The 27,609-nt window shown below is 46.5% G+C and overlaps 1 protein-coding gene across 1 annotated transcript in view; it reads left to right on the forward strand.

Moving 5' to 3' along the window:
• The first annotated feature begins 6,557 nt into the window (after positions 1–6,557).
• ARHGEF4 (Rho guanine nucleotide exchange factor 4) overlaps positions 6,558–27,609 on the forward strand; it is a 317,320-nt gene continuing 296,268 nt past the window's right edge. The window contains exons 1-2 of the mRNA XM_006125203.5: positions 6,558–7,291; positions 21,288–21,323. Coding sequence (XP_006125265.3) covers positions 7,076–7,291; positions 21,288–21,323 — 252 coding nt within the window. The 5' untranslated portion in view covers positions 6,558–7,075. The remainder of the gene's footprint in view (positions 7,292–21,287; positions 21,324–27,609) is intronic.

Genomic DNA, 27,609 nt, shown 5'->3' on the forward strand with positions numbered 1-27,609 from the left:
TGTGCCAGCCTGCCGGCTCAGAGCCAGCAGTCACTGCTCCGACCCAGTGGCTCCAAAACATGAGCCAGCAAACCACTGGCAGCCAGCCCTCCACTGTGCCCTTGGAGCAGTCTGCCAGCTCCCAAGAGCCTGCCAGGGCCCAGAGAAGGTGGGCACCTTCCTAGTCCAGGACGGAGATCAGGGTGGACCATACTCAGGTTTGGGGGGATGCCCCCAATGTCCATGATCTCTGCACTAGACAGAGGAACACAGCCATCTATGGCAGGATAGCTGCCAGCCTGGCCAACAAAGGCCACATGCGAACCCAGGAGCAGGTTTGCATGAAAATCAAGTTGGTCCAGCAAGACCACCAACCCTGAGCTTCTCCTCCCCCTTCCTCCCCTTGCCTCTCCATTCCACTCCCTCCTCCCAGGTTTCCCCCTCCCTCTCCCACCTTCATTCCCACCCCAGTTTTGGTCAATAAAGAGAGTTTGTTTTTGGCAAGAAATGTGTTTTTATTTGACATCAAGAAGGGGGGCTAGGGAAGGGTAAGTGGAAGGAGGGACAAACAAGGCACAAGCCCCTAGTGGGACACACCAGGGAGGCTGTTAGTGTTCCTCAGAGTGGAAGCTCTCCTGCAGGGCTTCCTGGATACTGACAGCCCCCTGATGAACCTCTGGGATGGCAGCCTGCAGAAAGTGCAGCCAGTCTCGCAGCAACATGTCCACAAGAAGCACCAGAGTGCCCAGGGGCAGCTCCGGTTCTGTGTTGCAAAGTGCTGTGGTGTCCTTAGTGAGGGCAATCAAGGCACGCAGAGACACAAATGCTTTGCTGTCCCTCATTGAGGCAGGCAAGCAAGCAGGGACACCTGAGAACTGGCTGCCTGGGAGGTGGAGGGAGGTGTTCCTTTAAGTACTGGCATCAGATAGCCTCAGGCAGCAGCCTTAAATCCGATTCTGTGTCCAGTCAGTGTGGATGCAGTATTTCGAATTAGCAAAATGCTAAGTCAAGCTGCATTTTGTGTGTAGATGTGTTAATTCGAATTAGCTTAATTTGAATTAACTATTTTGAATTAAGATAACTCGAATTAACGCTGTAGTGTAGACATACCCTCAATGGTTCACCTTCATTGGTCTGGAAAAAAACAGGGAAATAGTCACTGCTGAATAGTGACCCACGTTGAACGCCTGGAGTATGCTTCAGCCAGAATGAGAGCTCTTGTTTGGTAGTCTGCCTCTTAACTCACTGAAAACGGAGCTAGTCTCTAGGGGTGTGTCTAAATTACATGGCTCCATTGATGGATCCATGTAGATTAGGCTGATTGGCAAAGGGAAATGAAGCCGTGATTTAAATAATCGCGGCTTCATTTAAATTTAAATGGCTGCGGCTCTGAGCCAACAAACAGCTAATCAGCTGTTTGTCAGCTCAGCACGCTAGTCTGGACGCTTCTGCGCCGACCTGAAAGCCCTTTATCCACCTCCCCGATATGCCTCGTAGGATGAGGTTTACCAGGGAGGTCAATAAAGGGCTTTCATGTTGGCAGGGGAGCATCCAGACACCTGGATTTATTTAAATCGCAGCTTCATTTCCCTTTGCCGAACAAACAAATCTACATGGCTCCGTCGACAGAGCCATGTAGTTTAGACGTACCCTAGGGGTGTGTCTAGACTACAGGGTTTTGTCGACAAAAGTGGCCTTTTGTTGACAAAACTATACCTGCGTCTACACTACCGCTGCATTCTGGCCATAGTATGTCAACAGAATGTGGCAGTTTTGTCGACAGCGGTAAACCTAGTTTCACGAGGAAGAACGCCTTTGTCGACAGAGATCTGTCAAAAAAAAGGTGTGTGTGGATGCAGGGAGCCAGTTCTGTCGACAAAAAAGGCCTCCAGGAAGAAGCCCTGGTGGACAGTCTAGCCTTTACATGTACAGCACCTCTGTGGTTCCTGACCACAGCCTCTTCAAGGCACAGGCACCCAGACAGGCCTTGCTGTCCAGCAGCTAGCCAGAGCACCCGTGCCAGCCATGTCAGCCATGTCCCAGCCTCAAGGCCCCCTGCCCCTTCTCGGAACAGAGACAAGGACCCACCCAGGGGCACCAAAAGGCAGACACCAACCTGGTCAGGGCCAGAAATCAGAACCCTCCTGGAGCTCTGGTCCCAGGAAGAAGCCCTGCAGGCCCTGCAGACACGGCGCAGGAATACGGACATCTACGAGTGCCTGGCCCAGGGACTGGCCACTGAAGGGCATCACCCCTGCACCATGGCACAAGTCAGGGCCAAGGGAAAGGAGCTGCGGCAGGGATATGCCAAGGCCCGGGACCAGAGCTCCCACTTGGGGCAGCCCCCGAGACCTCCCCTTACTACCAGGAGTTGGAGCAGATCCTGGGCGGTGGGGAATCCCAGACTCCACTGTGTATGGTGGAGTCCCGGTTACCCCACCACATCATGGACCTACCCCTCCTGAGGGAGGAAGACCAGGCAGTAGAGCTGCACCAGGAGGAGATGGAGGAGGAGGAGGCAGCAGGGACCCAGACCCCAGAGGCCACCCAGGCGTCCATGGACAGCAGGAAGGGAACATCAGGTGAGTGCTTTGAGGGGTCACCACACACAGGCGGGTTGGCAATGCGGGGGGCCAGCTAGTCCCATTGCCACTGTGGGGCCCCTGTGAGGCTTTCAGGCCGCTGCCCAACTCACACGTGGTGTCATGTGTAACACCCCTGAGTCTCCTGTCCAAAGGAGAGCCCCTGACAGCCACGGCATGCCCTCGGGGACAGCAGGGGTGCACACAGACAGTGATTGTCTCCTCCTCTTTTCCTCCACAGCCGGACCCTCTGCCCAACAGGGGAGCACCACACCTGCCCCACCCCCATCCCGGACCCATGGCACCCGCAGGCGCTGGTGGGTCTACATGGACCTGCTGAGAGAGCACATAGTGGCCCAGCAGGACCTGAACAGGACCCTCCAGCAGAGGACGGAGACAGAGGCTGAGTGGCGCACCAGGCTGCTGGATGAGCTGGTCCAGCAGAGCACTGACATCTGTGCCACAATGCGGGACCTCTTTGCCCTGCCTGCCCCTGTCACAGGCACCGCTCCTCCTGCACGTCAGGCCCCTGCTCCTCCAGCTCCCCCAGCCCCTCCAGCCCTCCATCCCACCCCAGCCCCTCCTGCTCCTGAACCCTCACAGGCCCAACAGCTGTCCCCCCCTCCTGCCCAGGCCAGGACTAGGTCTTGCTCCACCCGATCCCAAGGCCGTGGTGATGCCGGGACACAGGAAGGTGGCAGGATCCTGCGATCAGGGAAGCCGTGGCCTACCTGAGCCCCCCTCCAGGTTTTCAGTCCCCTACCACCCCAGTGAAAGGTCATTTTAGTTATATAACAGAATCTTTATTTTTGAGTGGAAGATTTACCTTGTCTATAAATATGTGAACAGTACACAGAGAATTTTTTTTGAAACAGTTAGCACATTTTCTTTACTGATAGTGTTTCTAATAAAAAATCATTATCTGTGTACAAAGAAAACCGTGTGTGTGTGTATTCTTTATGGGAAGAGGGTGAGGATAGTGGAGGGACAGGTAGGAGTGGGCCAGGCCAAACCCCAGGCTCTTTCTGAGAATCTTTACCTCAGGGCCTCTCGGATTTGGACACCAGCCTGGCGGATGGCAGCCGCCCAGGGCTGCTGAAATGGCCTCTCCTCACCATCAGCACCTGCCCCCCACCCCAGCAGGAAGGCCTCCCCTTTCCTTTCCACCAGGTTATGGAGGGCGCAACATGTGGCCACCACCTCCGGGATGCTGTGTTTGCCCATCTCCAGGCGTGTGAGGAGGCAACGGAATCCCCTTTCAAACAGCCAAAGGCACATTCCACCTGGATGTGAGCCTGGCTAAGATGCAAGTTGAAAAGCTCCTTGCTCACATTCAGGTGGCCAGTGTAGGGCTTGATGAGCCACGGCATCAGGGGGTAGGCCACGTCAGCCACTATGCACACCAGCATCTGCACGTCCCCGAATGCAAGGTGCTGCTGGGGGAAAAATGTTCCTAACTGCAACCTGCGGTACACGTAGGAGTTCTGGAATATGCGGGCGTCATGTGCCCGCCCCGACCACCCAACACCCCGATGGACGACCAGGGCCTGCAGCACCATCGAATAGTAGCCCTTCCGGTTTATAAATTGGGCTGCTCGATGGGGCGGTGCATGGATTGCGATGTGTGTCTCATCAAGGGCGAACCCGGCAATGATGTTGTCCAGGTACCCGAGATGGATAAGCCTCTTCAGCAGCTCCACATTGATGGCCCTCACCACCTGCAGCATGAGACAAATAGGCAGACAGAAACCAGGGAGTTAGACAGGTTACCTAAGCGCTTGGGAAGAGAACTCTCCCTCCCATCAACCCACTCCTCCCCTTGTCAGGATGCCCCCCTGCCCTGCATCAGTGCAGGGGTGGCTGAGGAGCGGCCTCCAAGTGTCACTCCATCCCCCACTCCCTGTTGCCCTTGTGTGGCAGTCTCCCTTTCTCAAACCCCCCACTTAGCAGGCCCTGTCCCCCGACAGTGACTTACCTCCATCAAAACGGTGCCGATGGCAGACTTCCCCATGCCAAACTGATGCCCCACAGAGTGGTAGCTGTTGGGGGTGGCCATCTTCCACAGGGCGATTGTGACCCGCTTCTGCAGGAGGATGGCGGGCCGCAGGTGGGTGTCCTGATGTTCCAGAGCAGGGGCAAGCCAGGCACACAGCTCCAGGAACATGGCCTTCCGCATCTGAAGTTGCAGAGCCAGTGGTTGTCATCTCAGACCTGCATGACGAGCCTGTCCCACCAGTCCGAACTAGTCTCATGCCTCCAAATCTGCCTGTCCCCAAAAAAGTTTGGGGGCAAGGGCAGAGCTCCTGCATTCCGGAGGAGGGTCTCCTCAGTGCAGTCCAGGTCCATATGGGGCAGGAGATTCATGACAGAGACGTACCAGAAGCTGCAGTATGGCAGTGTGGGGCCATCGCCTGCCCAGGGGCAGCTCAGGTTCCATGGCCAAATAAAATGTGAAAAGCAGAAAAAACCCTGCAAATAAAGTGCTGTGGTGTCCGAGGAAGCAGGGCAGCCAGAGCAAGAACTGCAGCATCTTTGCTTTCCCTCTAGGAGGTAGGCAAGTCAGAAGCAGGAGCAGCGCAACGGCTGTCCAGGGGGATCCCAATAAGTACACGTCTCTGCAAAGGGCAGGCAGCAGCACCTGGAAATAAAGGCTGCCCCCATGCCCTGCCAGAAGCACTTCCGGGTGCCTTCTTTTTTCAACAGAGAGTCTGGCAGTCTGGTCGCTCTTTTTCAGAAAAGTGGATCGATTCTTTGATCCGCGTAATGTAATCTAGATGCTCTTTTTTGACCGAGGCTTTGTTGACAGATACTGTCGACAAAGCCTCTGTCAACAGAGGGATGCAGTCTAGAGTAGCCAAGATGTTCTGCAGGTTTCTCTGATGCCTTTCACAGGAAAGGCTGGATTCTTCCACTTTTGCTCATAGCAGGTGGTACCTGCCTCCACAAATAATCTCATTAATTTCAATGGGATTACTTGTGGCATGGATAGGATTCCATGTGACTAAGAGTGACAGAACGGATCCTTTTGGATTTAAGTGCTTACAGTGCTTTTACTGAATAGCTGCCATGCGTGGTACTTGGAAGTGGCTCAGACTCACTCACTGAAGCCTTGGCTGTCATATCCTTTTACGTTAAGAAAGGGAATATTAGCCGAGGGGACATCAGAGTTTTCCCTCAGCCTTTCCGCAAGTGGCCAGAGAATGCCCACTTTCCACCTGAACATCAAGAAGTAGCAGGGACAGGGCAGAATATAATGTAGCATCGGAAGTATGGAAACTTCCTTTGCTCATCACTAAAGCTACCAAGACAATTCACCCTGATGGTCAACATAAAATACATTTGTTATTACAAGTTGAACCTCTCTAGTATGGCTCCCTTGGGACCTGACCTGTGCCAAACCAGACTATGGGAGGTCAATATTGCCTAGCAGCATTACCAACACGCCCGCTGCTTACTGGGCTCGTAGAAGACACTTGGAGGTAAATTGGAGCTAAATAACAGCACAGACCACTGAGAGCCAGGAAGGGTGTCTGTAAACAAATGTTATGATACTGCAGGAAACTTGGCCACACGCTTGATAAGTGGACACGTGGCTAACTAAAATCATGCCAGACCACGGATGCTGCCGGACCAGAGAGTGCTGGACTAGAGAGGTTCAACCTGTAGTACCACTGAAACTCAGAGACTTTGCTAAAATTAAATGGAAATCTCTTGCCATTTCCTAACATATGTAGGCCATTTAGAGTGAAATAAGTATGTTTTACAATGTTCTTAGCATATACAGATGCATGCTGTCTCAAGGCATAAATGAGCTGCTTAACATTTAGCTGTAAAATTGCTTGGCTAATCTCTAACATGTTTTGTTCATTTTTTGGCCTATGGAAGAACATTAGTTATTTCAAAATGTCTTGGCCTCTTTCCATCTGTGAGACCTCATTTATTCTTTTGAAATTTGTAGCCTTCACTAGCTCAGCATCTGCAATATCAACAGACAATGAATTACTGTGGCTACAAGTCTCTGGAATTAAAAAATCCTCCTCCGTAAGAACATAGCTTGTTGCAGAACTGGGATTTGTTCTGAGGAAGCACAATTGGCCAAAAAAAAAAAAAGTTTTCAAAGATAACAGCTTTTTCCTTTTTCTTGTAAATGAACAAGGGAGTACTGATGCCGGGGACTTGCTCTTTAAATAAATGGAATCTTTCTCTCCTCTCTTGGCAACGGGCAGGAGTATTCTTGTGTTGTATGACAAGGCTCTCTAGCCAGTGCTATATTTATCTTGTAGCTGTACACACATTTGCGAAAGGTCGCTCAATAAGAGAAAGGCAATGAGCCAATGGAGTTTAAACTAAAGAAAGTTCGTTCCACCGTAGCCTAAATTTGGGGTTGGCTTAAAGACAAGGCTGCATACTTTTGGAAGATCAGGAAATATAATTACTGATACGAAACAAAAAGTTCCCTGAGCTGTCTGTGGAAAGATCAAGGCTTTGTCAAGAAAGAAAAAATCTTTGATAAAATGGAGTTAAATAGGTTCTCAAGTGCATCAGTAGAAGAAGATCAAAGTCTACAAGAAGATGGGGAGGATGCTACTGCTGCTGCTGGCAATGGCATTGCCAGTGAAGAGCTGGATCTCGTGCAAATGTATCTTACCTGTTTACCGGACAGATACATGAAAGCGAAATTCACCCTGACAGCATACCTGGCATGCTGGTTAGTGCTGAAACTTTGCAAGGTAAGAGATTTAGCACTCATGTATTGGCATTAACAGTTAGCTTCCTAAATGCTGAGCAGGCAAAGTGAGCAAAGTCACACTGCTGTAGAATGTGATCGTCTGACAGGACGGGTATGTACAGTACCGTGAGAATGCAAGGATTTACAGTGTACTCAGATGTCTGTATGCAGAAATGCACGCTACTGAAAAGCATTGAGGGAATGCTATTTTAGGACTATGAGTTGCGGTACACGAATTAATAGCTGCTATTCAGCTTTCCAGCATACTTTATCGAACAGATGGAAGGAGTCAAAGGTACTGTATATTAAAGTTTGCTTTGCCACAAGATGGGGAAGCACGTTGTATCCCTCTAAAAATGCAGAGTTCCTCTGTTTATACCATCACACACTGTCACTTTACCTGCAAAAACAAATGGCTAGAAGAGGGGCCACCTTACATTTGATAATCGTGGAGGAAGCTGGATGATTTTCGAGATGAGATTCTGTCTGGATTTCTTCTAATGCTATTACTATTTGCTTTTGTTTCCATTTTGTGCTTGGTAGCACATCATTGGCATAATTCAAACAGACGGAATAACTAAGTCACAGTTCATTCATTTACAACCTAACAAGCGTTATCAATTGTAAGCTCCTAACACGGTAGTAACAGACGTGTGGTATTCAGGAACACTGCTGTGGAATGCCAAAGTGAATCGGTGACGACTTCAACATATGATTTTGTAAAGAAGTTTGTGATCGGGGCTCGTCTAACAAAAATTGTATTAGCTGTAATTTATTGTTTGTGGTGGTGATATTCATTTGATAAACTGTAGCACCATGAAATGAATCACATAATTTCTCCCTCTCCTTCCAACAAGCTACACTGTCATTTAGACCTAAGACAGGTGATATTCAGTCCCGAGCAACTGATGATGCAAAGTCAGATATTTTGTGATTTTGGGGGGTTAGGCACAAAGGAACAACTGTAAATTCTTAGTTCAGGAACGTGATGCTTAACAATACAGGACTGCAACTCAGGAGGGCTAGGTTTAAGTCTAGCTCTGCCACAGACTTCCTGTTCAGCCTTGGGCATATCACTTTGGCTCAGATTTTTAAAGGTATTTAGAAATGAGCATTTAGAATGGTGTTGCAACCTGACCACTGCAATGCCTGAATGCCTCTACAAATTTGGGTTTTATTCTTTGTGCCTCATACCCTCATTTGTAAAATGGGGAGAATGCACTTTCTTTCTCTTGTCTATTTAGATAGTAAGCACTTCCAGACAGTATTATCTTATTATTTATATAGTGATTAGTAGAATGATGCCTTGACCTGGTTGATGTTTCCAGGCATTACCACATCGCAAGTAATAAATTGACATACTTTGTAATATTTGTCCATTTCTACGAATAAAAAATAATCTTCTACTTTACTAATGCATCACACTGAGAAAACAAAATGTCCAAACAGAACTTAATATACCCTGGGACTATAATCTTTTGGAAAGTGTTCATTTCTCTAATATATAAAAAAAAAATTAGAACTAAGTCCAACATTTTGTTTTGTTTGGTTTGTTCTCTTACAGGAAAAACATGGGCAGAGTTAGTGGTGGGAGGGATAATACATCATAAACGTAACCTGAGCTCCGATTATTGTAATATGAGCATCTCACAAGCCTCCAGCGAGCTAGTGAAGTACTGTTGCCCCATTTTATTAATGAGGAACTGAAGCCTAATTTACACTTAAAAGTTAGAATGGCATGGCTATGGTGGTCAATGATGGGGGGAGGAGGGAAAAACAGTCACACCCCGGGCTGATGTAATTATGCCAAGCTAACTCCAGTGCACAGACATCAATGAAAGAAAGCTTTCATCAGTGTACTTTTTCATGGGGAACTGGTGTTCCCTACTGCCATGGGAAAACCCCAGCCATTAGTGTAGGCTGCACTGTAGCTACCCTGCCTGGTGTCTGTAGATATACCAGGAGACGCAGAGCAGCCATGTGACTTAGCCAGGAACACCAGAGAATTGAACGTGGGTATCTGGAGCCCCCAGCTAGTGCTTTGACTATTGAAACATTCACCTTGGTAGGTGAATGAAAGTAACAAGAGAATGTGGGGAACTGACTGGATCCCTTCACTTTCATTTTCAGACATTTTAACATTTGGGAAGCACTAGATTTTTTTCTACAGAAAGTACTTTTTTGGCGGGGGAGGGGGAAATTAACCAGACGCTACTGAGACAAATTTTCATCTCTAACCCTGAAGAATGAAGGCCGAGATTTTCAGAAGTACTTTGGGTGCCCAACTTGAGACAACTTAAAAGAACCTGATTATCAGAAAATGCTGAGAACCCACCTTCTGAAAATCAGCCCTTTTAAGGTGCCTCATATTAGGCAGCTTAAAGTAGATCACTAACTCCAAGGTTGCTACTCTGGCCAAAATCTTCAGTATTTAATAAAACCTAAGGGTCTAAACAACCTGATTAGGTAAATGTATAACTCTCAGCCATTCCTATCTGCCTCCAAGGTTCTTGTTTTGCGGTGGGGAGGGTGAGCCTGATCCCCTATGATCCATCTTGCTTTAATTATTACCGATCCTTTTTAACTTGCATTTGGGCCAGAAATACTGTCACAATCTATGCGATAGTCCTACACTTGATCTTTTGTCTGGAACCAGAAGGTGCAGAGAGGCAAAGCAATGAAAATGAAAAAAATAATGGAGAGCAAATCTAAGCACAGGGAAACCTACAGAAAAGTTTGGTTCGAGTTCATTTCCCATTCTGGGCAGAGGTTCAGGCCAGTTTTTTTAACAAGCAGTTTAAATCATTTACTGTGTGCCTGGAAATTCAACTTCTCCTGCCCCCTCCAGAAGAAGCAGGGAGTTGAAATATTTCCAGAATATTCAATACTCAGACAGCCATGCCTCAGGTCCAGTTCCAATCCACAGCCAATATGGTCAGAGCACAGGCTGAGCAAAGATGAAACATCCTTTATAAAGCCAGGGAACGATCCAGCCAGAAAAGCCAACAACATGCACTATAGAGAGCCTCATTTCCTATTATTGACACCCCTTTCATGAAAAAATTAAATCTTCATGCTGCCTATGAGGCGCCCCTTATAGGTACAAAAGCTTTCTCCAATGATGGCAGCTGCCAAAAATACATATTTCCTTTCCTTTCCATGATTAACTTAGGCCCATTTCCTGCAATGAGCGCTGCAAAGGCAGACCCCCATTACCACGGGGACCCTGCATAGGAAGAGAGGCCTGCCTGTGTGGACCACATCGCAGGTGGGGACTGGTGGCAACGGCCCAAATCCTGCAGCGAGAGGTCCAGTGTGAATTGCACTGTTAAGACCCCTGCTTGGAGAGATGGAGCTGGACAAGTTCATTAAGTAACTGGACAAGAGCCAACAACAGCAACAACTAGCGCAGCAAATAGGCTCCCAACAACAGCAACTGCTCTGTGAATTGGGGGCCCAACACCAGAAGCAGCCACAGCAACAGCTTGCAGCCCTGCTGCCCAGAACCAGTGGCCTCAAATGGGGCCTGTAGATGACCCTGAAACAGTTCTTTTTATCTTTGAATGAGTAGTGGTAGTTGCCCGGGGGCTCCTAAAGCAGGGGGCCACCGTCCTAGCTCCCTGCTTATCTATTGTGGACTCCCAAGTGACGAAGCCCAAGAGTATGGGTACATAAAGGAAACCATTTTAGATGCCTTAGACATCATGCTGGAGACCTGCCAGTGATTCTGTGCTAAAACCTGCCTACTAGGGATCGGGACACGAACCATGGCCCAGGAAATAAAAGGACCTTTGCTGACAATGGTAACACCCTGAGCGAGACTCGGTTGAGGAAGTTGTGGAACAGGTTGCGTTAGAACAGTTTGTCCATGTCCTCCCATCCTGGGCGAGGACTCGGGTACTCTGGGATTGGCCAACAACTCTAAATGCAGCCATTACCTGAATGGAGGATTTCTTGCCCTCCAAGAGTCTGACTGGCTCAGGACCTTAGTCTATGCTCCCCAGTGCAGCAAGAAAAGCTGGGATCTATGGCTGAGCCCCTTCCTGAAGCCCAACCTACTGAGGTCACCACCTGCAATGTCCCGAGGCAACTTGAGTCTAACTGGTGCTGTTACTCTGACAGCTCGGATACAAAGAGCCAAGGCCATGACCCCAGTCCTGCCACGGAGGTTACCCCCAGCCTGGCTGACCAGAGGTGAGACCCTGTTTTTCCTGTGGCTGGTTTGGTCACCTACAATGTGATTGCTCTGAGAAGGACTGTAACTTTGTTTGAGTCTATACCGGAGAGTGTCAGGCCCACAGGCAGGCAATGTGGCAGCTTACAACCACTGTCAAAGTCAGGCAAAAATGAGTCACAACCTTTCTGGTCTCCAAATGTGGGCAGACCCTTATCCACCGAGAGTTTTACCCCATAGAGATGTAACGTCATACACCAGGGCCCACGTCGCTTTGACCATACATGGACTGATACATGTTGTGACAGTGGTGTTGGCCCCCGCACTCACCTATCTGGTCACCCTGGATCGGGACTGGCTAGGGTTTGTCAACCTGCTGCAGAACGCCAGTCTCTGGACATCCACGACCCAGGCAGCCATGGGAAGAGATTCCGCCACAGAAAGAGAGACGAACCAAAGGGAAGCTCCAGAAGGATCCACGTACTTTGGGAAGTGTGCCGCTTCCACGCTGCCTGCAGGAGGATCCTGTCACAACGCCCCTTATGGATTTTTGTCATGACCAGAATGACAACCCCACCCTCAGTCGGGCATATGAACAAAAATGTAATGGATCCCCTGAAAGCTGCACAGTGGCTCCAATACAAGCTGTCAGGCAATGACCTCTACCACATGGAATGGGACCCCCAGGCAGCCAGGACCCAACTGGCTGTCCCCCATTGTCATAGGAAGGCTGCTCTGAAGCTCCCCATGCCATTCCCACAGTGGGCTACTTAGGGCAAGAGAAGATAGGCATGATGTCTATTTCACTTTTTCTGGCTGGGGATCCGGCCAGCTTGCTGCTGGACACTCCCCCAGGAGTGTCCAAAGCTCCTTTGCCCATAGAGGGGGCCTCTTTTAAGTGGGTTGCCCTGGACCTGCTGGAGCCCCCTCCCAAAGAGTAATGCTAGGTTCCAATACATCCTTGTCCTGATAGACTATGCTACCCACTTCCCCGAGTCCCTTGTCCCTCTACAGAACACCACCGCTTGCACCATTGCAGCAGAGTGGGTAAGGAGCTTTGTATGAGTGGGGCTGCCACAGGAGACCCTTACAGATCAAGCGACCAACTTCACTTCCTGGCTACTCCACTAGAGGTGCACCATGTTACGTATCAGGAAGTTACAGCCCTCAGCGTACCATCCCCAGACTGATGGGCTGGTTGAAAGTTGTAACAGGGCCTTAAAAGTCTTGTAAGAAAGTTTCCCCTGCCAGAGCTACACCTGTGGGACCTGCTGATCACCCCTCCATTACTTCTCATGAGAGAGACGCTACAGTCGTTGACCAAATTCTTCCCCTTTGAGCTCCTCAGTGGCCTTCAGCTCTGTGGCCTACTGGGCCTGATCAGAGAAGCCCAAAAACACACCCTGTCAAACAGCGAGTGGCACAGTCCCATTGTGCTAGTCCTGAACCCCAATGGGCCTCTTCAGTTATGGGTAGATTTTGGGAAGGTAAATGCAGTCTCTAAGTTTGATGCCTCGCTAATGGCCCAGATAGTTGAGCTCCTCATCCATTTTGGAATAGCCGGTTACATAACAAAGTCCGACCTCACAAAAAGGTCCTGGCAAATCCCCTTGGATCTTAGCTCCAGGCAGAAGACAGTATTTGCCACTCTGCCTGGGTTATTCCACTTATGACAAATCATCAAGTAGGACAGTTTCTGGGCTTTGCTGAGTATTGCTGATGCTTTGTTCTGGGTTTGCATCCATTGCAGTGCACCCCATAGCTCTTCTAGGCAAGGGCAGCCCCCTCCGGGTGCGTTGGTCAGAGGAATTGCAGGACGTGTTCTGAGCCCTGGAGGAAAGCCTGTGTAGGGAACCTGTGCTTTTCAGCCCTGATTTCAACCATCAGTTCCTGGTCCAATGGATGCTTCAGAAGTGGGCGAAGGGTGGCCCTCTCTCAGGAGGTCCCTATGTCAGCTGGAAACACTTTCTCCAGGAATGCAGCTATGTGGTTCCAAAAAAGGAGGCCTCCACCGTTAAGTGAACTATTGATGACCTCCGCTACTATCTTTGTGGGCCCCTTTCATACTGATAACTGACAATACCCCCTCAAAATAGCCAAATACCATCCATGGGCTGACAGCCACCAAAGGCTCCAGGGCAAGGTGTGGGGCCTGGCTCTATGGGGCCTCAGGCAGAGGGGGCAGGACTGAGGGCTGTCCGGACTGCAGCATGCCCCCCTCCAAGTCCTCAGAGCCACATGGAGTGGCACTCAAGCAGCAATTTAAATGGACCTAGGGCTTGGGATGCTGCTGCTACCACAATAGTGGTTACAGCAGCCAGTAGGTCTGGGCCCCTTTGAATCTTCAGGCCCCGGGCCAATTGCACAACCCCACCCATTCCTACCTGGAATGGAGGAAACTAAAAGACTTCCCATAGTTAAGGCACAGGACCTTGGGTAAGGCAACACTGGCTCTGTATCCAGCCATAGTGAAATCTTCCTGTGTGAGCTAAATCTATGCCTCAGTTTTCCCATCTAGAAAATGGGTGCCCACCAGAAGTGCTGAGATGCTAAATTCAGCACTTTCAGATCCTTGAGTAGAAACACAATAGAAATGCAAAGAGCTATTGAAAGAGCCCTTGGCTTTCAGAATGGGAGGAGCCAAACTTAAGAGGTGTGGCCTCACATCTAGTCAGCTGCCTCTGTTGTTTCCAAGAGTACATTTGACCTTTCAGCCTTTCCCCATGAGGATACATTTTACTCCTTACAAGGAGAAGTAAATGCTTTATTAAACAACATTAATTGCCCAAGCATTAAACTTTCATTCTTTGCTACATTTGAGCCTTCTTGCAGAACTAAGTGTAAAAGGACAAAAAAACTTATAATATGAGGAAACATTTTAAAAATGTTTCTTTGATGCCAAAGCAGACAGACAGCCTTTGTGTTCTCACAGAAAGTTTAGGGATGGGGTAGGCAGAGGGGATTGGGCTGTTTCCAAGTAAATGTTTCCTTTTTTATATTAGTTTCTATGGTACCATTTGTAGAATGACATTCACTGGTTTGACACCCAATTTTCCTGCATAAAGCGAAGGTGCAGTCATCCTTTGCTTTCCCAGTCAGCTGCTACTCTCATCATGCTTCACTTCAATTATGCTCCTGAAGAGACATTATCATACTCGCAGAGGTAGTGAAAAATGCCTAAACAAAAATGCCTAAAAAAGTGAACAGTGTGTGGGAAGCTGGGGGCTGCTTGTGAAGTTGGTCATGTCATGTGGACAACTTAAGTCTGGTGTCATGATGGTAAAGTCCCAGTTCCTGGAGTTAAGCGATCCAAAGGAATCCCAGCTTTCCTTTAAAAAAAAAAGGAAAAAGAAAGCAAACCAGATCTGAACCATGACACCTAAAGCTCTGGAAACCAAAAGGGGAACAGAAGAACCCCCCGTTGTCATGGTTGTTGGAATTGGAAAAAGTCGTATAAGTGGACTAAAGTCAGGGCCAGATATAGAAAGGTTCTGATTGCCTGTGACACCCCCACCTCAGCGTCTGCTCTTTATGATTGTTTTGGCCAGCCAGACTGAGTGAAAAATGATGGAGTTCATTTGTGCACCACCCTTCATCCTGAAAAAGAGACCCTACCTGGCTGTTGTAAAATGCGGGCACAAATTAGGCAAGGAAATGAAGACATTCCCAGTTTCGTGGCGGGACAGAGGGAGAGGAAAGGAGGGCGAAAACATCTGCAGAACATCAAGGGAGCAATGCATGAGCTCTCAAAACAAATTTAAAAAAAATCAAATTAGTGTCGCTGGAAGCAGGCCAAAGCACCAGGGCCCACTCGTAGAAACTCCCCTTGGGATCTTTGAAGACCAATGTGGTGAGGCTTTTCATGTAACCCAAAAGACAGCATCTCCAGGAATTCCATGTCCCTTTGCACCATAGTTGGGTACCTTAAAGAGAAGAGTCATCTTTCAAATTACCACCACTTCCTGCAGCAGGCAGGTGTTCCTGGGAGGATCTTGTAGCCTGGGACAGAATACAATGACAGCACAGCATAGCAATATCTGCAAGCATAGTGCCAGGGAAGTTAATCTCATGGTATTTCCAGACTAGCTGGAGCCAGCAAGTATAAGAAAAGCTTATTCTCCTGAGTTTTTTAGCCTAATGTCCAGTACCAGGAGACTGGCACAAGATGAGTCTCTGAAGTGAAACTCCGTGTGTTGCCTTTCACTGTTTTCCACTCAGATGCCGTATGACCTAGGCTATTCCAAGATGAATCTGAAATACAATCGATGAGGACAGGTAGCCTTGCTGGAAGGGAGGAAGAAGAGAGATGAGTCGATGAGTAACAATCAAGAGAGGTCGTATGGACTTGTAGTTAAGGGACCTGATCTCTGAGTTCTGTTCCTGTCACTGCCACTGAGTTCCTGATTGACCTTGAGCAAATCATTTTATTTCTGCCTCAGTTCCCCGTCTGCAAGACAGAGGCAGAAATTCCTTTCCCCCATTCCCATTCTCATTTTAGACTGGAGCTCTTTGGGGAAGAGAATGAATAAATGTGTATATACAGTGGCTAGCGCAATAGGGAGCCCACGCTTGGTTGGGGAATGTAGGTATAACACAATAAGCAGGAGTAGAACTATAAAGGATGTTAACCTGTTTGCAAGGAGGAGTAAGTGGAATTTAGGCAACATCTTTAACTCAGGTTTCTGGGACAAAGATGATCTAATACTTCAAGCAGAATTTCTTAGAACAACATAAGGAGGGGATGAAGAGGGTGATGAAAGGAGGTTTTAGCAACAGTGTAATCCAAGTTCTTCTGGCTAAGTTGTTAGCTCTGTCAGAATACCAGAACCAGGTGTGTAAGGCTGATAGCAGGGGTGTGAGATATTATAGGAGCTGCCGCTAGCCCAGTAGGGAGACGTTAGTGTCAAGGAAGGCCAAACAAATTGGAATTTGCATGATGTATGACTTGGAAATAATTTCTGAAATAACCTTATGAAAAAGGTGACTTCACTGGGAGCAAGACTGAGCCTCTCATTACTTGAGAAAAGGGTTAGATACAGAATATATGATACTCGCCAACTTGGACAGGCTATGTTTGAAACTCCTGATGGGACTGTGCTGTAGCATGCTGCAATGAAATCTGCCCAATCAAAAGGTTGTTTTTCAGGCATCAGATGGCCTCATTTGTTTTCAAAATGTGCAATCCTTGGGGAGCTGGATATTTACAGGAAGTTGCTAGTGTTATTATTTTTTTCCAGAATATCAGAGTCAGACTTGTAGGCGTTTTAAAAAGTGTAACATTGCTGTGGTAAAAATGATAAACCTTAGTAACGAAGGAAGCCATTTCAGAAGGCAGTCAGAACAGAGAAAAACAAACGAGAAAAGAAGGTAGCTTTGAAAGCTGCTTTAAGCAACTTTCAATGCTTTTAAAAAAGTTTACAGAGCTAAACTAGTGTGGTTTTAAACAGAATGCTGCATGTTTATTTCTGAGGCTTCAGGAGCTGTGTATAGAAATAATACGTTTCCACGTCCTCCCAACACCCTGCCTATTCTGGCTCTGCCCTTATGGCTCTTTTTGCCCCTGAATCTGCACAGAACCCATTGTGGGATTAGTGTGGTTAATAGGAGTTGATATTGAAACACAGTGTACATATCAGTAAGAAGAGGAAGCTCCCAGAGAGAATCACAGAACTCAATGAAATCAATAGAGAAGCGTGAGCAGGACAGCAAACACAGAGATGAGTGCAAAAGCCAAGATAAAGGTGAACTGCACACATTTTTAAACACTTTATGGCACAAGGCAGGAGAGGTAATACGATTTATTGAACCAGCTCCTGCTGGTGGAAGAGACCAACTTTTTAGCTGATCTGGACCCACATGAGTACATGTGAAATTATTTGTGAAAGAATAATTCACAAAGAAATTCAGAGCTATTTAAAATGGAATTATTATGGCATTTATACTGAAATGAGTCACTAACAGTTTGGATTCTATACAAAGCCACTCACTTGTTAGAGTTCTGCTTATTTTATTTTGTCACAATTAGATCCCATTGAGACAGCATGCAATTTTTGGCCCTGATCCCACGAATGCTTAAGGCTCATGCATAGCTTGACTCACCTGAATAATCACGCTATGGAGTTGCCCATGTGAGCACAATACTTACACATAAGCTCAATTGTTTCCATGGATGGGGCCTCTGTCTCATCCCAGACACCAGATTCACCTGACACACCAACCTGGATGAAAAGTGTACACATGTTGGGAAATGGGAGACTGGGCAAACAGTACAAGGAATGGGGAAGGATCGCAGTGTTTAATAGAAAAACACGAGTGTTTTACTTTCAGGGATCCGTATGAGAGCTAGCCAAAACTTCTGTAATAAAATCTGTCGAAAGCTGAGAGTTTTGTTTTGCTTTTAATTTCCAATGTAAAGTTTGGGGCAAGTTCACTAAAGTTTGTGAACTTTTCAGGAACCCTGGGCTAAGTTTTAAGCACGCCTGGGCTGATTTATGGTTTGGGGGCAAATCTGGATGGTTTTGACCCCAAGCCACAAAAAACATGACAGCTTTGCCTGCATTTAGCTTTCAGTTTTAGCCTTTAGTTGAACTCAGAACAAAGTGGAACTGGGGGTTAGAACCCACACAGGTCAAAGCTGATGCTTTGCATGAAACCCTGGGAGTTGCTTTGTTTCTGACAACTCTTGTTAGTATTGAGCTGCAGAGCAGGTCTAGTTTGGACTACATACATCAGGGTGGGCAATAAAATGGTGGTGGTTTGCCAGGGTTAGCTCTGAAAGGCAACTGCCACTATATTTACCTGCATGGCTGCAGGTACCGACAATTGCAGCTCCTGATGGCTGCGTATCACTGTTCCTGGCCAATGGGAGTGGTTCGAATTGGTGTGGATCTGGATACTGCTTCCCGCATTTCCCATTGGCCAAGAATGGCTATCCACAGCCAATGGGAGTGCAGGTAGCTATAGAAGAGGGAGCCTGCCAGAGGATAACCCTGGCAAACCGGATCTGGCCTGTATGTCGGTTTTTGCTCACCGCTGACATACATAGCGAATGAAAGGTGTCAGCATTTCAGACCTGTGCAGTGTGAATGAATTACATCTCATCCGCATGAGAGTTGATGGAGCACAAAGATGTGTTCACAAGGTCACTCAGGGCCCCAGTGTTCTCAGTCCAATCCCTTCTCAGCAGGTGTCCTCACAGGACAAAACCACCATCACCACTTCACTAACAGATACCATGCTGGAAGTCTCAGTCACCTTCTTTCTTTAGAGGTGATTCCTCCCAAAAGAGGAATGAGAATTGAGACACACTGACAGCAAAATTAGATAGCCCTTGTCTGTGTTGTGTTCATTCTGTAGATCTAGTTGTATTCACATTGGCACCCTTTAAATATTACGTTTCCTTTAATAGATAAGATGACATTTTTTAAAAATGTAAACAAAACTATGTTTTTGGCTATGGAAAAGCAATGGGTCCTGCATGTTTTCCAGTTCCTTTCTGTTTTCCTTTTCTTGTGTGCATCAGTTCTCTTGAGATGTTCCCTTCCAGGGCCAAAGCACTATAACCCTCTAGGTTGACAGACTATGCAGCAGGAAGGGATTAACGTGACCCTATCGTTGGACCCCCTTTGTAACACTGAACAATGGGATTTATTACATCCTGTTTGAAGCAGAGCAGAGCTTTTAGAAAAATATCCAAACTCGAATTAAAAATTGCTAATGATAAAAGAATCCACCACTGCTTTTGATTCCAATTGATTTTGATTAATTTCTCTCACTATTACATTTTGCGACTTACTTCCAGTCTGCATTTATCTAGTTTCAACTTCCAGACCTTGGGCTGTATTATACCTTTGTCTGCTAGATCAGAAGGCCTATGATCTTCAACTTTTTGTTCCCCACTTATGTACTTATGACAGTGACCAAGTCACCCCTTAACTTAAACGGAGGAGACGGAGCACCATGCATCTATCTCCGTATGCAGCATACGGCACGGCTTCCATTCTTCTGGAAGTTCTGCTCTGACAAATAGCCTTGAATTGTGGACACCAGAACTGGATGCAGCTCTCCAGCCATGGTTGTACCATTGCCGAGGGCAAAGGGATATCTGAGCAGACCATCTTGTTGCTTGAAATGGTGAAATTCCTTGCAATGTATCAGATTCTGCCACTCTCATGCACTTATTAGGGGTAATAGTGCCAAGAAAGCCATCCGACAGGTTAGCAGAATCAGGCCTCACGTGATTTTTTGAATGTAATTCAGAAAGCAATATTACTTCCAAAGGGGGAAACTTGAGAAGAGGATTTTTACAATGCAGCATTTTAATAGCGATATTTTCTGTGTTGGTTTCTGCAAAGCAACAGTGCAGTATTGAATTAGCTCCCCTGTGAGTGCCATTCTTTTTGTCAGCCCTAAATTACGTACCCACTTTTTAAAATATTAGCTTAACAATGGCAACCTCCTCTGCTTCTTTATGGCATGAGAATTGCTTGATTTGGGTTTTCCTCAGAGGTAATTTCTATTCAAGTCAATTAATATTTTTCTTTCCCTCTAGTGCTTGGGATTTGACACTCTCTTGAGTGCCAGCACACAGATAAAATAACAGGGCCTACTTCTGCAGCCAAGTCTTTAGGGCCTAAAGACTTGGCAGTTTACAGAGGTTGCACTCAGTAGAAAAATGAATGGAAGCATCTTTAAATAACAGTATTAGGGAGAGTCCACACCTCATTAAATGGCTACACAGTAACTATGTAGTCTGGTGTGTCAGCTGCTAGTGGAGTTTTCCTGGGACTACCAGCGCTGAGATTTAGGTGAAGAAATAATGAGCTGAGCAGAGGAGTAGGCAGGTCTTACTCCTGTTCGTATTGCACCATCTTTCCCAGCTATTCCCCTGAGACTTTCTATGGGAGTGCCTCATGACACGCACTGTGCGGGTGTTAATATTCCCTGTGTATAAATTCCTCCAGGGAGGGGGAACTGTTATTTAAATGTGGCTACAGAACTCTGGAAGGATCACAAATTCCACAAGCCTGGTTCTCTTTCACTCAGCTTGGGAAAGCACCAATCTGCCTGAAATTTACAATTTGTGCCTTCTAGCAGGCAGAGTCCTAGTGTGGTTGAGGTTAACCAAGCAAGACTATTTAGAGATAATAGCATTAGGAGATGTGTTACATTTTTAAAAGTGTCTCTCAAATTTGCTAGTCAGATGATTGAACTATGGTTAGGGCCACCCTAGCACTTCTGTAAATATAATTTATGTTGCTCAGGGGTGTGAAAAAACCCCCACTCTGAGCGACATAAATTACACCGACAGGAAGGCCAATGTGGACAGTGCTTTTATTTTCTTACCACCCTCCCCTGACCTCCCCTGACTTCCTCACATTGTTTCCCTACTGTCACCCCAAGCAGCCATTAAGTTTTTTCTTTTGCATTTCAGTTGTTACCCTTATCCTCTCTCCACTTAACCCACACATTCAGAAAAAGCTTGGGTAAGTAGAAAGCTTTTGCAACGTGCCGCGAAGCATGTATAGTTGAGGAGTATATACAGTATAATTATGCATAGCACAATGAGACATCACGAAGAGCCTTTGTTTAAAGCCGCTCCATCATGAGGACAGAATGAACAGCTTCATTGAGAAAATGCAAAAGCAGCTGCCTTTGGCCAGCGTCTGTTATTCTCTTTGGCAAAGACGTAGGGCCAAATTAATCCCTGGTGTGACTCTACTTGAAGTCAAAGAATTACACTAGGAATGAACTGAGCCCATTGCTTGTAGAATACAATTTTCAGATCCCCTTCTCCTAACTTGTACAATTTCTCTTTCCATAGAAAGCCTGCGAGAAAGGAGACTCTGCTTCGAAAAAGGTAGGATTTCTTTTTAGCCACAGACTCAATACTTTTTCATTGTCCTCAGACTATTGTTAGCTGTTCTGTTTCTCTGCCGATACTGCTCCTGCAGCAACATGGCTGAGTAACTAACCAATCTTAGGAAAACCAATGATTTCAGTATATCTAAAATATTTCCATTAGTGAATGGACATGAAACATTCAATTGCATGGCACTGGGCAAAAGACTAAAATGTTGTTTCTGAAAGCATTTATTCCTTACAAACGGGAGAGTGAGTCTGGAGACCTCCAGCAACCAAATAACAAATAAAAAGCCCTCGCCAGTAGAAATGACAAGTCATAGTCATACATCAGTTGCAAGTAAAAAAGTTCCATGAGAGCGAATTTTTGACTGGATTTAATAAACTAGACTGATACTTACTAGCCAAAGTTAAAAGGATGGTTGATGTTTTATGTTTGTTAGTTTTACAGTGGAACATTTTACCCAGCCATGAGCCCGAGTGGTGCCTCTCAAATAAAACCCTGCCATTTATAATTTGTCTTGTGCTGAGGCTCCCTTTGTTTGTATACAAGGCAGCTGGCAGGGGTACTGGCCTCCCTCGAGTAGAACTTTGCCAGCGCTAACTAATCAATATTCAGCTGAGTAGGCTGCTCATTATGTGGCCATTGATTATCTCTGGAAGTTACTCCCTTGGTATGTATCCCACTCGGTAGTTGCTTCCCTGTACCACATTTCACAAATCCCTGTGAACACAAGTATCCTTGTGTGCAAAGCTCCGGCATGGAATCTGGTATCCATCTGGAGCACAGACAAACTAACCTGGTCTCAGGTATAAAGAGGCAATGTTGAGGTGACAGGCCTGTTGCAGCCCTATGTCTTTCTTTTGACCAAAACGGATCTGAACACTTAATCCCTAGGAACCTTTTTATCAGGAGTTTTAAGTTACACCAGTGGGGGCGTCTGAGGAAGTGGGTCTGGCCCACAAAAGCTCATCATCTAATAAACCATCTTGTTAGTCTTTAAAGTGCTACATAGTCCTGCATTTTGCTTCACCAGTGGGGGCGTCTGCTCTGTTTTACTTACTTGTCATTGGATACTATACAGTCAATTTAAATACATCATCTTATGTGGCTGTGCAGGGGAGTAAGAACCCACCCACTCATGTCCCTTTTGTGGCTGCGTGAGAGCTGCCCAAATCATCATAGGAAGAGAGAGCAAGGGCCGCACAGCCCAAATTATCCCCCCATAGCAAGTGGACAGGAAGGGATGGGGAGTGGCAGACCCATAGTGTTGTTCCTACTACGTACCCATGTACTGGGCTTGCAGCAGGGCGCATGCTGTACCCCGAAACAGTATAGAATCATTCACTCTCTTGTCTCTCCAGTGCAAGAGACGCTGTGCTTTCCAAGTGCTCTTCTTGAGGCAGGGCATCTAGGCACTGCTCCGTAGTCTAATGCTAGCTCTTATACGCCAGGATGCCAGTCCACCATGCTAGGTAGCCTAATAATTTAGAATCCACAATCCGCACCCCACCAATTGCCAGTCCTTAAAGCAGTGGTACAAAATCTGCCTACTAGGTGAATAAAGAGAATGTAATGATCCCAAGGTATAATACTGCTAGATTGAGAATACAGAGTTACGCATGTCCGAGTGGTATATATAAATACTGACACTTCATGGCACAGATGTAGTGATGCCAATTTCAAACTTTTCAGCTTAGTTCAGGAGCAGGGATTAGAGTCATTTAGGAGCGTTCCAGGGAGGGGATCATATTTCAGGGGAGCAAGAATTCAGAGCAAGAGCTGAGAGACAGATGCCTGAGAAGGAAAGTAGCTGAAAGACCCATGTGAGAGTGAAACTGATCCCTGCCCCTCACTAGGGGCTGCCACTGATGGTGCGGCACAGAGACCAGGCCTGCTGTTTATTATTCCCTGATGCTGTGCAAAGGCAGAACACTGCATTTACGGGCATTCTGCAAGTGTCAACTCACCAGGGCTACTCACATTACTCAGTGTTGGAAACTGGCCTATCCTGGATTATTGCTTTACTCCAACTCCTTTTTGGTGTGCACCGCCGATTTGTCTGTGGCTTGTCAGGTGCAGCTGTCTATTTTGACATGTGTCTTTAGAGACAAAAGCTGGTTCAAAAGCCAACTCAGTGACCATCAGTAGCAGTATAATCTTGTCCCATCTCTTGCACGTACCAGAGAGTCAGTGACAGCTATGTGAAAAATGGCAAGCTGGCATCAGAATGGGTATATTTAGCCAGCCGGGTTTCCTGTCAGCTGTCTGTCTTCCTGATCAACAGAAAACGAGGCATGTGATGCTGTAAATCTATCTGGTTGCACTGAACGCTAAATGCTTAATAAGTCAGGGGCTAAAGGAAAGAGGAACAATGGGGAGGGGGAGAGAGCAGCTTCTCTGCTAAAGTGGAGGGTACGTCGTTATGAATAGGCATTAGACTGAACAAGACAAAGCCATTCAGTTTCCACTGTGAACTTTCCTAGTGTTTAATGAAATGCAACTATCTCTTGAGCTTCATTGATTTGGTTTCTAGCTTGCTGATGGAATTTGCATTGTAAGTATTCACTGCAGGCTTAGTCACTCTCCATACCAATAGAGATTCACATTTCCGAGTTGGGTTTGGTTTCAAAAGAGGCAGTGGCCACTCATCAGTACTGTGTTGCATGTCTCTGGCTTTACCTGCAAGAATCCATGCTAGGCACAAGAAGCCTCCTACCCTAAGGGGATGGAAGAAACTCACTGGATGGATATAACATCAAGGCTTCCCATGTCATGCAGATTCTTTACAATACCTATTCTCCGTAACTTACTGTTAAACTCCCTGCTTGCTTCGTTTGATTCTAATGTTTGATACAAGAAAACTTGAGACCAAATTAAATTATAATAATGATGTATAGCAATGACGGTATAGTCAGCAACTGCTCCATGAACCTAGGACAAAGAAACTGGAGTTAAAAACAATGTTTGGAGCATGTCAGCTGTCCCAGGTATGTACAATTTTTTATACTGAACTTTGGAGACTTTTGTTTTTGCTATAAGCACATTTCACATTGGCCCAAAGGGGAAAAGGGAAGCTGAAAAATAAGAGTGAAAAGGATAAAGTCTATTTTGCAAAACTGAATGTTACTGTTTGAGGAGAAGGCCATACCAGTGGCATCCCATTTCAAACATGTAGGTGCTGAACAGGAGTTTTCATTTTTAAGGCCCTGCCAGGTATGTACGGGTCTGCATTCTGGAGACAAAAATGGAGTTTTGAAACTGGGGTCTCACACATTTAAATAGGTGGTATATGCTGAATTCTCCAAGGCAGCTGCACACCAATCTGCTGCTAGAAATCTCTGCAGGCTTTTGAAGCTACTCAGTTTTCTCCTTTGTTTTGGGTTTTCCTCTCAGCCAGTAGTGTACTGATGCTCCACCTGCTGGAGACAGACAGCTGTTGGAGTCAGAGAGCAATTGAGTTTTGCAGAGGAGTGGCCTTGTTAATAAGTCTTAGGGTATGTCTACGCTGGGCAGTTTTTAGAGACAAGGCAGTGTTGACATAGCCTTGTTGCTAAAAGTCAGCTGGTGTGAACACTGTTTGTCAGCACTTTTGCTGACAAAATACTTCCAACCCCTATGAGGAAGTTTCGCTTTACTGCAAGGAGAGCACTCTGTCAATACAGTGGTGTTCACACTTTCACTTGCCATGGCAAAACTTGGTCATTCTTGGGCGTGGATTTTTTAAGGTTTGTCAATCAAGGGCAAGTGTAGATATACCCTTAGGGTGCGTCTAGACTGGCAAGATTTTGCGCAAAATCTTGCCAGCTGTCTACACTGGCCGCTTGAATTTGCGCAAAAGCACTGACTTTGTAATGTACAAAATCAGCGCTTCTTGCGCAAATACTTTCACGCTTCTGCTTGGGAAAAGCCCTCTTGCGCAAGAATACTTGCGCAAGAGGGCCAGTGTAGACAGGGAAGAACTGTTTTGTGCAAAAAAGCCCCGATGGCTAAAATGGCGATCGGGGCTTTCTTGCACAAAATTGCATCTAGACTGGCCACGGATGCTTTTGCACAAAAGCACTTTTTGTGCAAAAGCATCCGTGCCAATCTAGACACGCTTTTGCGGAAATACTTTTAATGGAAAAACTTTTCCATTAAAAGTATTTCTGCAAAATCATGCCAATCTTGACACAGCCTTAGTGTACTGGCTTCATGTGCTGGTTGGAAGAAACTGCAGGCACGCCATTTCAGACTTTGGTGAGGGCTGGTGACCTGTGCATGCTGTAATGGGGGCAGGGAGCGAGACCATGGAAGGGCAGACCGAGGACAGTGGCTTCAGCAGTGTTACTGAGCATGCTCAGTACAAGCCCGGCAGCAAATGGTGGGGGGCCTACTCCATCAACTTTCCCCTCCATACACATCACCTGTTTTCAGGGGCTACTAAGGCTCTGGAAAACTGGGGGTTGGGGTTTTTTTTTGGCAAATAACTTAGCAATTAGCTGACAGGAGCACTGTATCTAATTTTGATATAAAAGAAAGAAAATTAAATAAATATTAGACCCATTTAACTCTAATACTAACTAATATATTTATTCTTACTTTGTTACTAACTCTGTGGAGAAAGAGAGATTGTCAGGACTCCTCGGCTAGCTTTGGAAGGGGAGTGGGGTCTAGTGGGGTACATCATGGGGCAGATACATTTGGCTCTGTATAAAAACATCAGAATGGCCACACTGGATCAGATCAATGGTCAGTCTAGCCCTGAATCTAGTCTTCCAACACTGGCCATTGCCAGATGGCCTTCAGAAGGCTTGAAGAGGGAATCATCAAATGATCCAGCCCCTGCTGCCCATTCCCAGCTTCTGGCAAACAGAGGCTAGAGTGGGGGACCAGATCTGCATGCAGTGTTCAAGATGTAGGCATGCCATGACTTTATATAGAGGTAATATATTTTCTGTCTTATTATCTATTCCTTTCTTAATGATTCCCAATATTCTGTTAGCTTTTTAGACTGCCACTGCAGATTGAACAGATATTTTCAGGGAACTGTCCACAAGGCTTCCAAGATCTCTTTCTTGAGTGGTAACAGCTAGTTTAGACCCCATCATTTTTGTATGTATCGTTGGGATTATATTTTTCCATGTGCACTACTTTGCATTTATCAACCCTGAATTCTATCTGTCCTTACGTTGCCCATCCACCCAATTTTGTGAAATCCTTTTTGTAATTATTTGAAGCCAGCTTTGGATTTAACTATTTTGAATATTTTTTGTATCATCTTCAAATCTTGCCACCTCACTGTTTACCCCTTTTTAAAGAATAGTTATGGGAAGTTTAACAGCAACCGTGGAAATTCAGATCTTTTTTCCTATCTTTTATGTGGAGTACTTGGCAATGTTTTCATGATGAGCTAATGAGCCCTCACTTACTTGAATGACAAACTTTTTGTTATCTTAATCACCCTGCCTCTCTCTGTTTATAAACAAACTCCCTGTTCCAAAGGCAAATTAGGAGCAGCACAAACTCTGGCCATGCCTACACAGGCAGATGTAAAGCGCTTGCATTCACAGAGCGCAGCAGTGAAAACGCTATTGGATGTTCACTGTCAGCTCCCAGCACATTAATGTGCCCACGTTTGTGAGTGGCACTTATAGTGTCTTTCGGAGCAGTGCATTCTGGGCAGCTATTCCACTGAGCACCTCTACCTCTTCTTCTAGAGAGGTTTGTAGGGAGGCACAGGGTATCCTGGGTCCTGTTCCAGTGCCCTGCGGTGCATCACTTCACCTCCCAGAAACCTCTCTGCTTCTCTTTGCACGTGGCGCCATCTTTCAATGGCTTCTGTGCTGTGCACTCTGCTTCCTCAGTGTGGATTGCCAGCTATTGATGACAATGCTGTTAGGTCTCTCATCACAAATGGCAATTGAGTTATTCCTCAAGCTGCAAAGTGATGGCGAGGAGTCCGAGCAGTGTTCTTGTGGCATACGATTTCTTGAGGTGGCTTCACAGATGAACTGCTGCTTTATACTGATGCTCAGTCCTTCTTCAGTTCCTTTGGGAATGAGGTGTTCCCACTTTCACCCCTTTTTGGTGTGCTCTATGCTAAGAGACAAAGCACTTCTTATAAGGCATAAAAGTTACTCTTTGCCTCTGAGTTAAGCTTAGCTCAGCTGCTCCTGGATCAGCCAGGGGAAGTTCCCTTTCAGGGCACCGAGGGCATTTCCAGACTGCAAGCGTCTTTCGAAAGACAGTGTCCACACCTCAAAACCAGATCAAAAAAGTGACCTGCTTTTCCAAAAGAGAG

The sequence above is a fragment of the Pelodiscus sinensis genome, chromosome 10, assembly GCF_052426305.1.
Source record: "Pelodiscus sinensis isolate ZL-2025 chromosome 10, ASM5242630v1, whole genome shotgun sequence".
Taxonomy (NCBI): Eukaryota; Metazoa; Chordata; order Testudines; family Trionychidae; genus Pelodiscus; species Pelodiscus sinensis.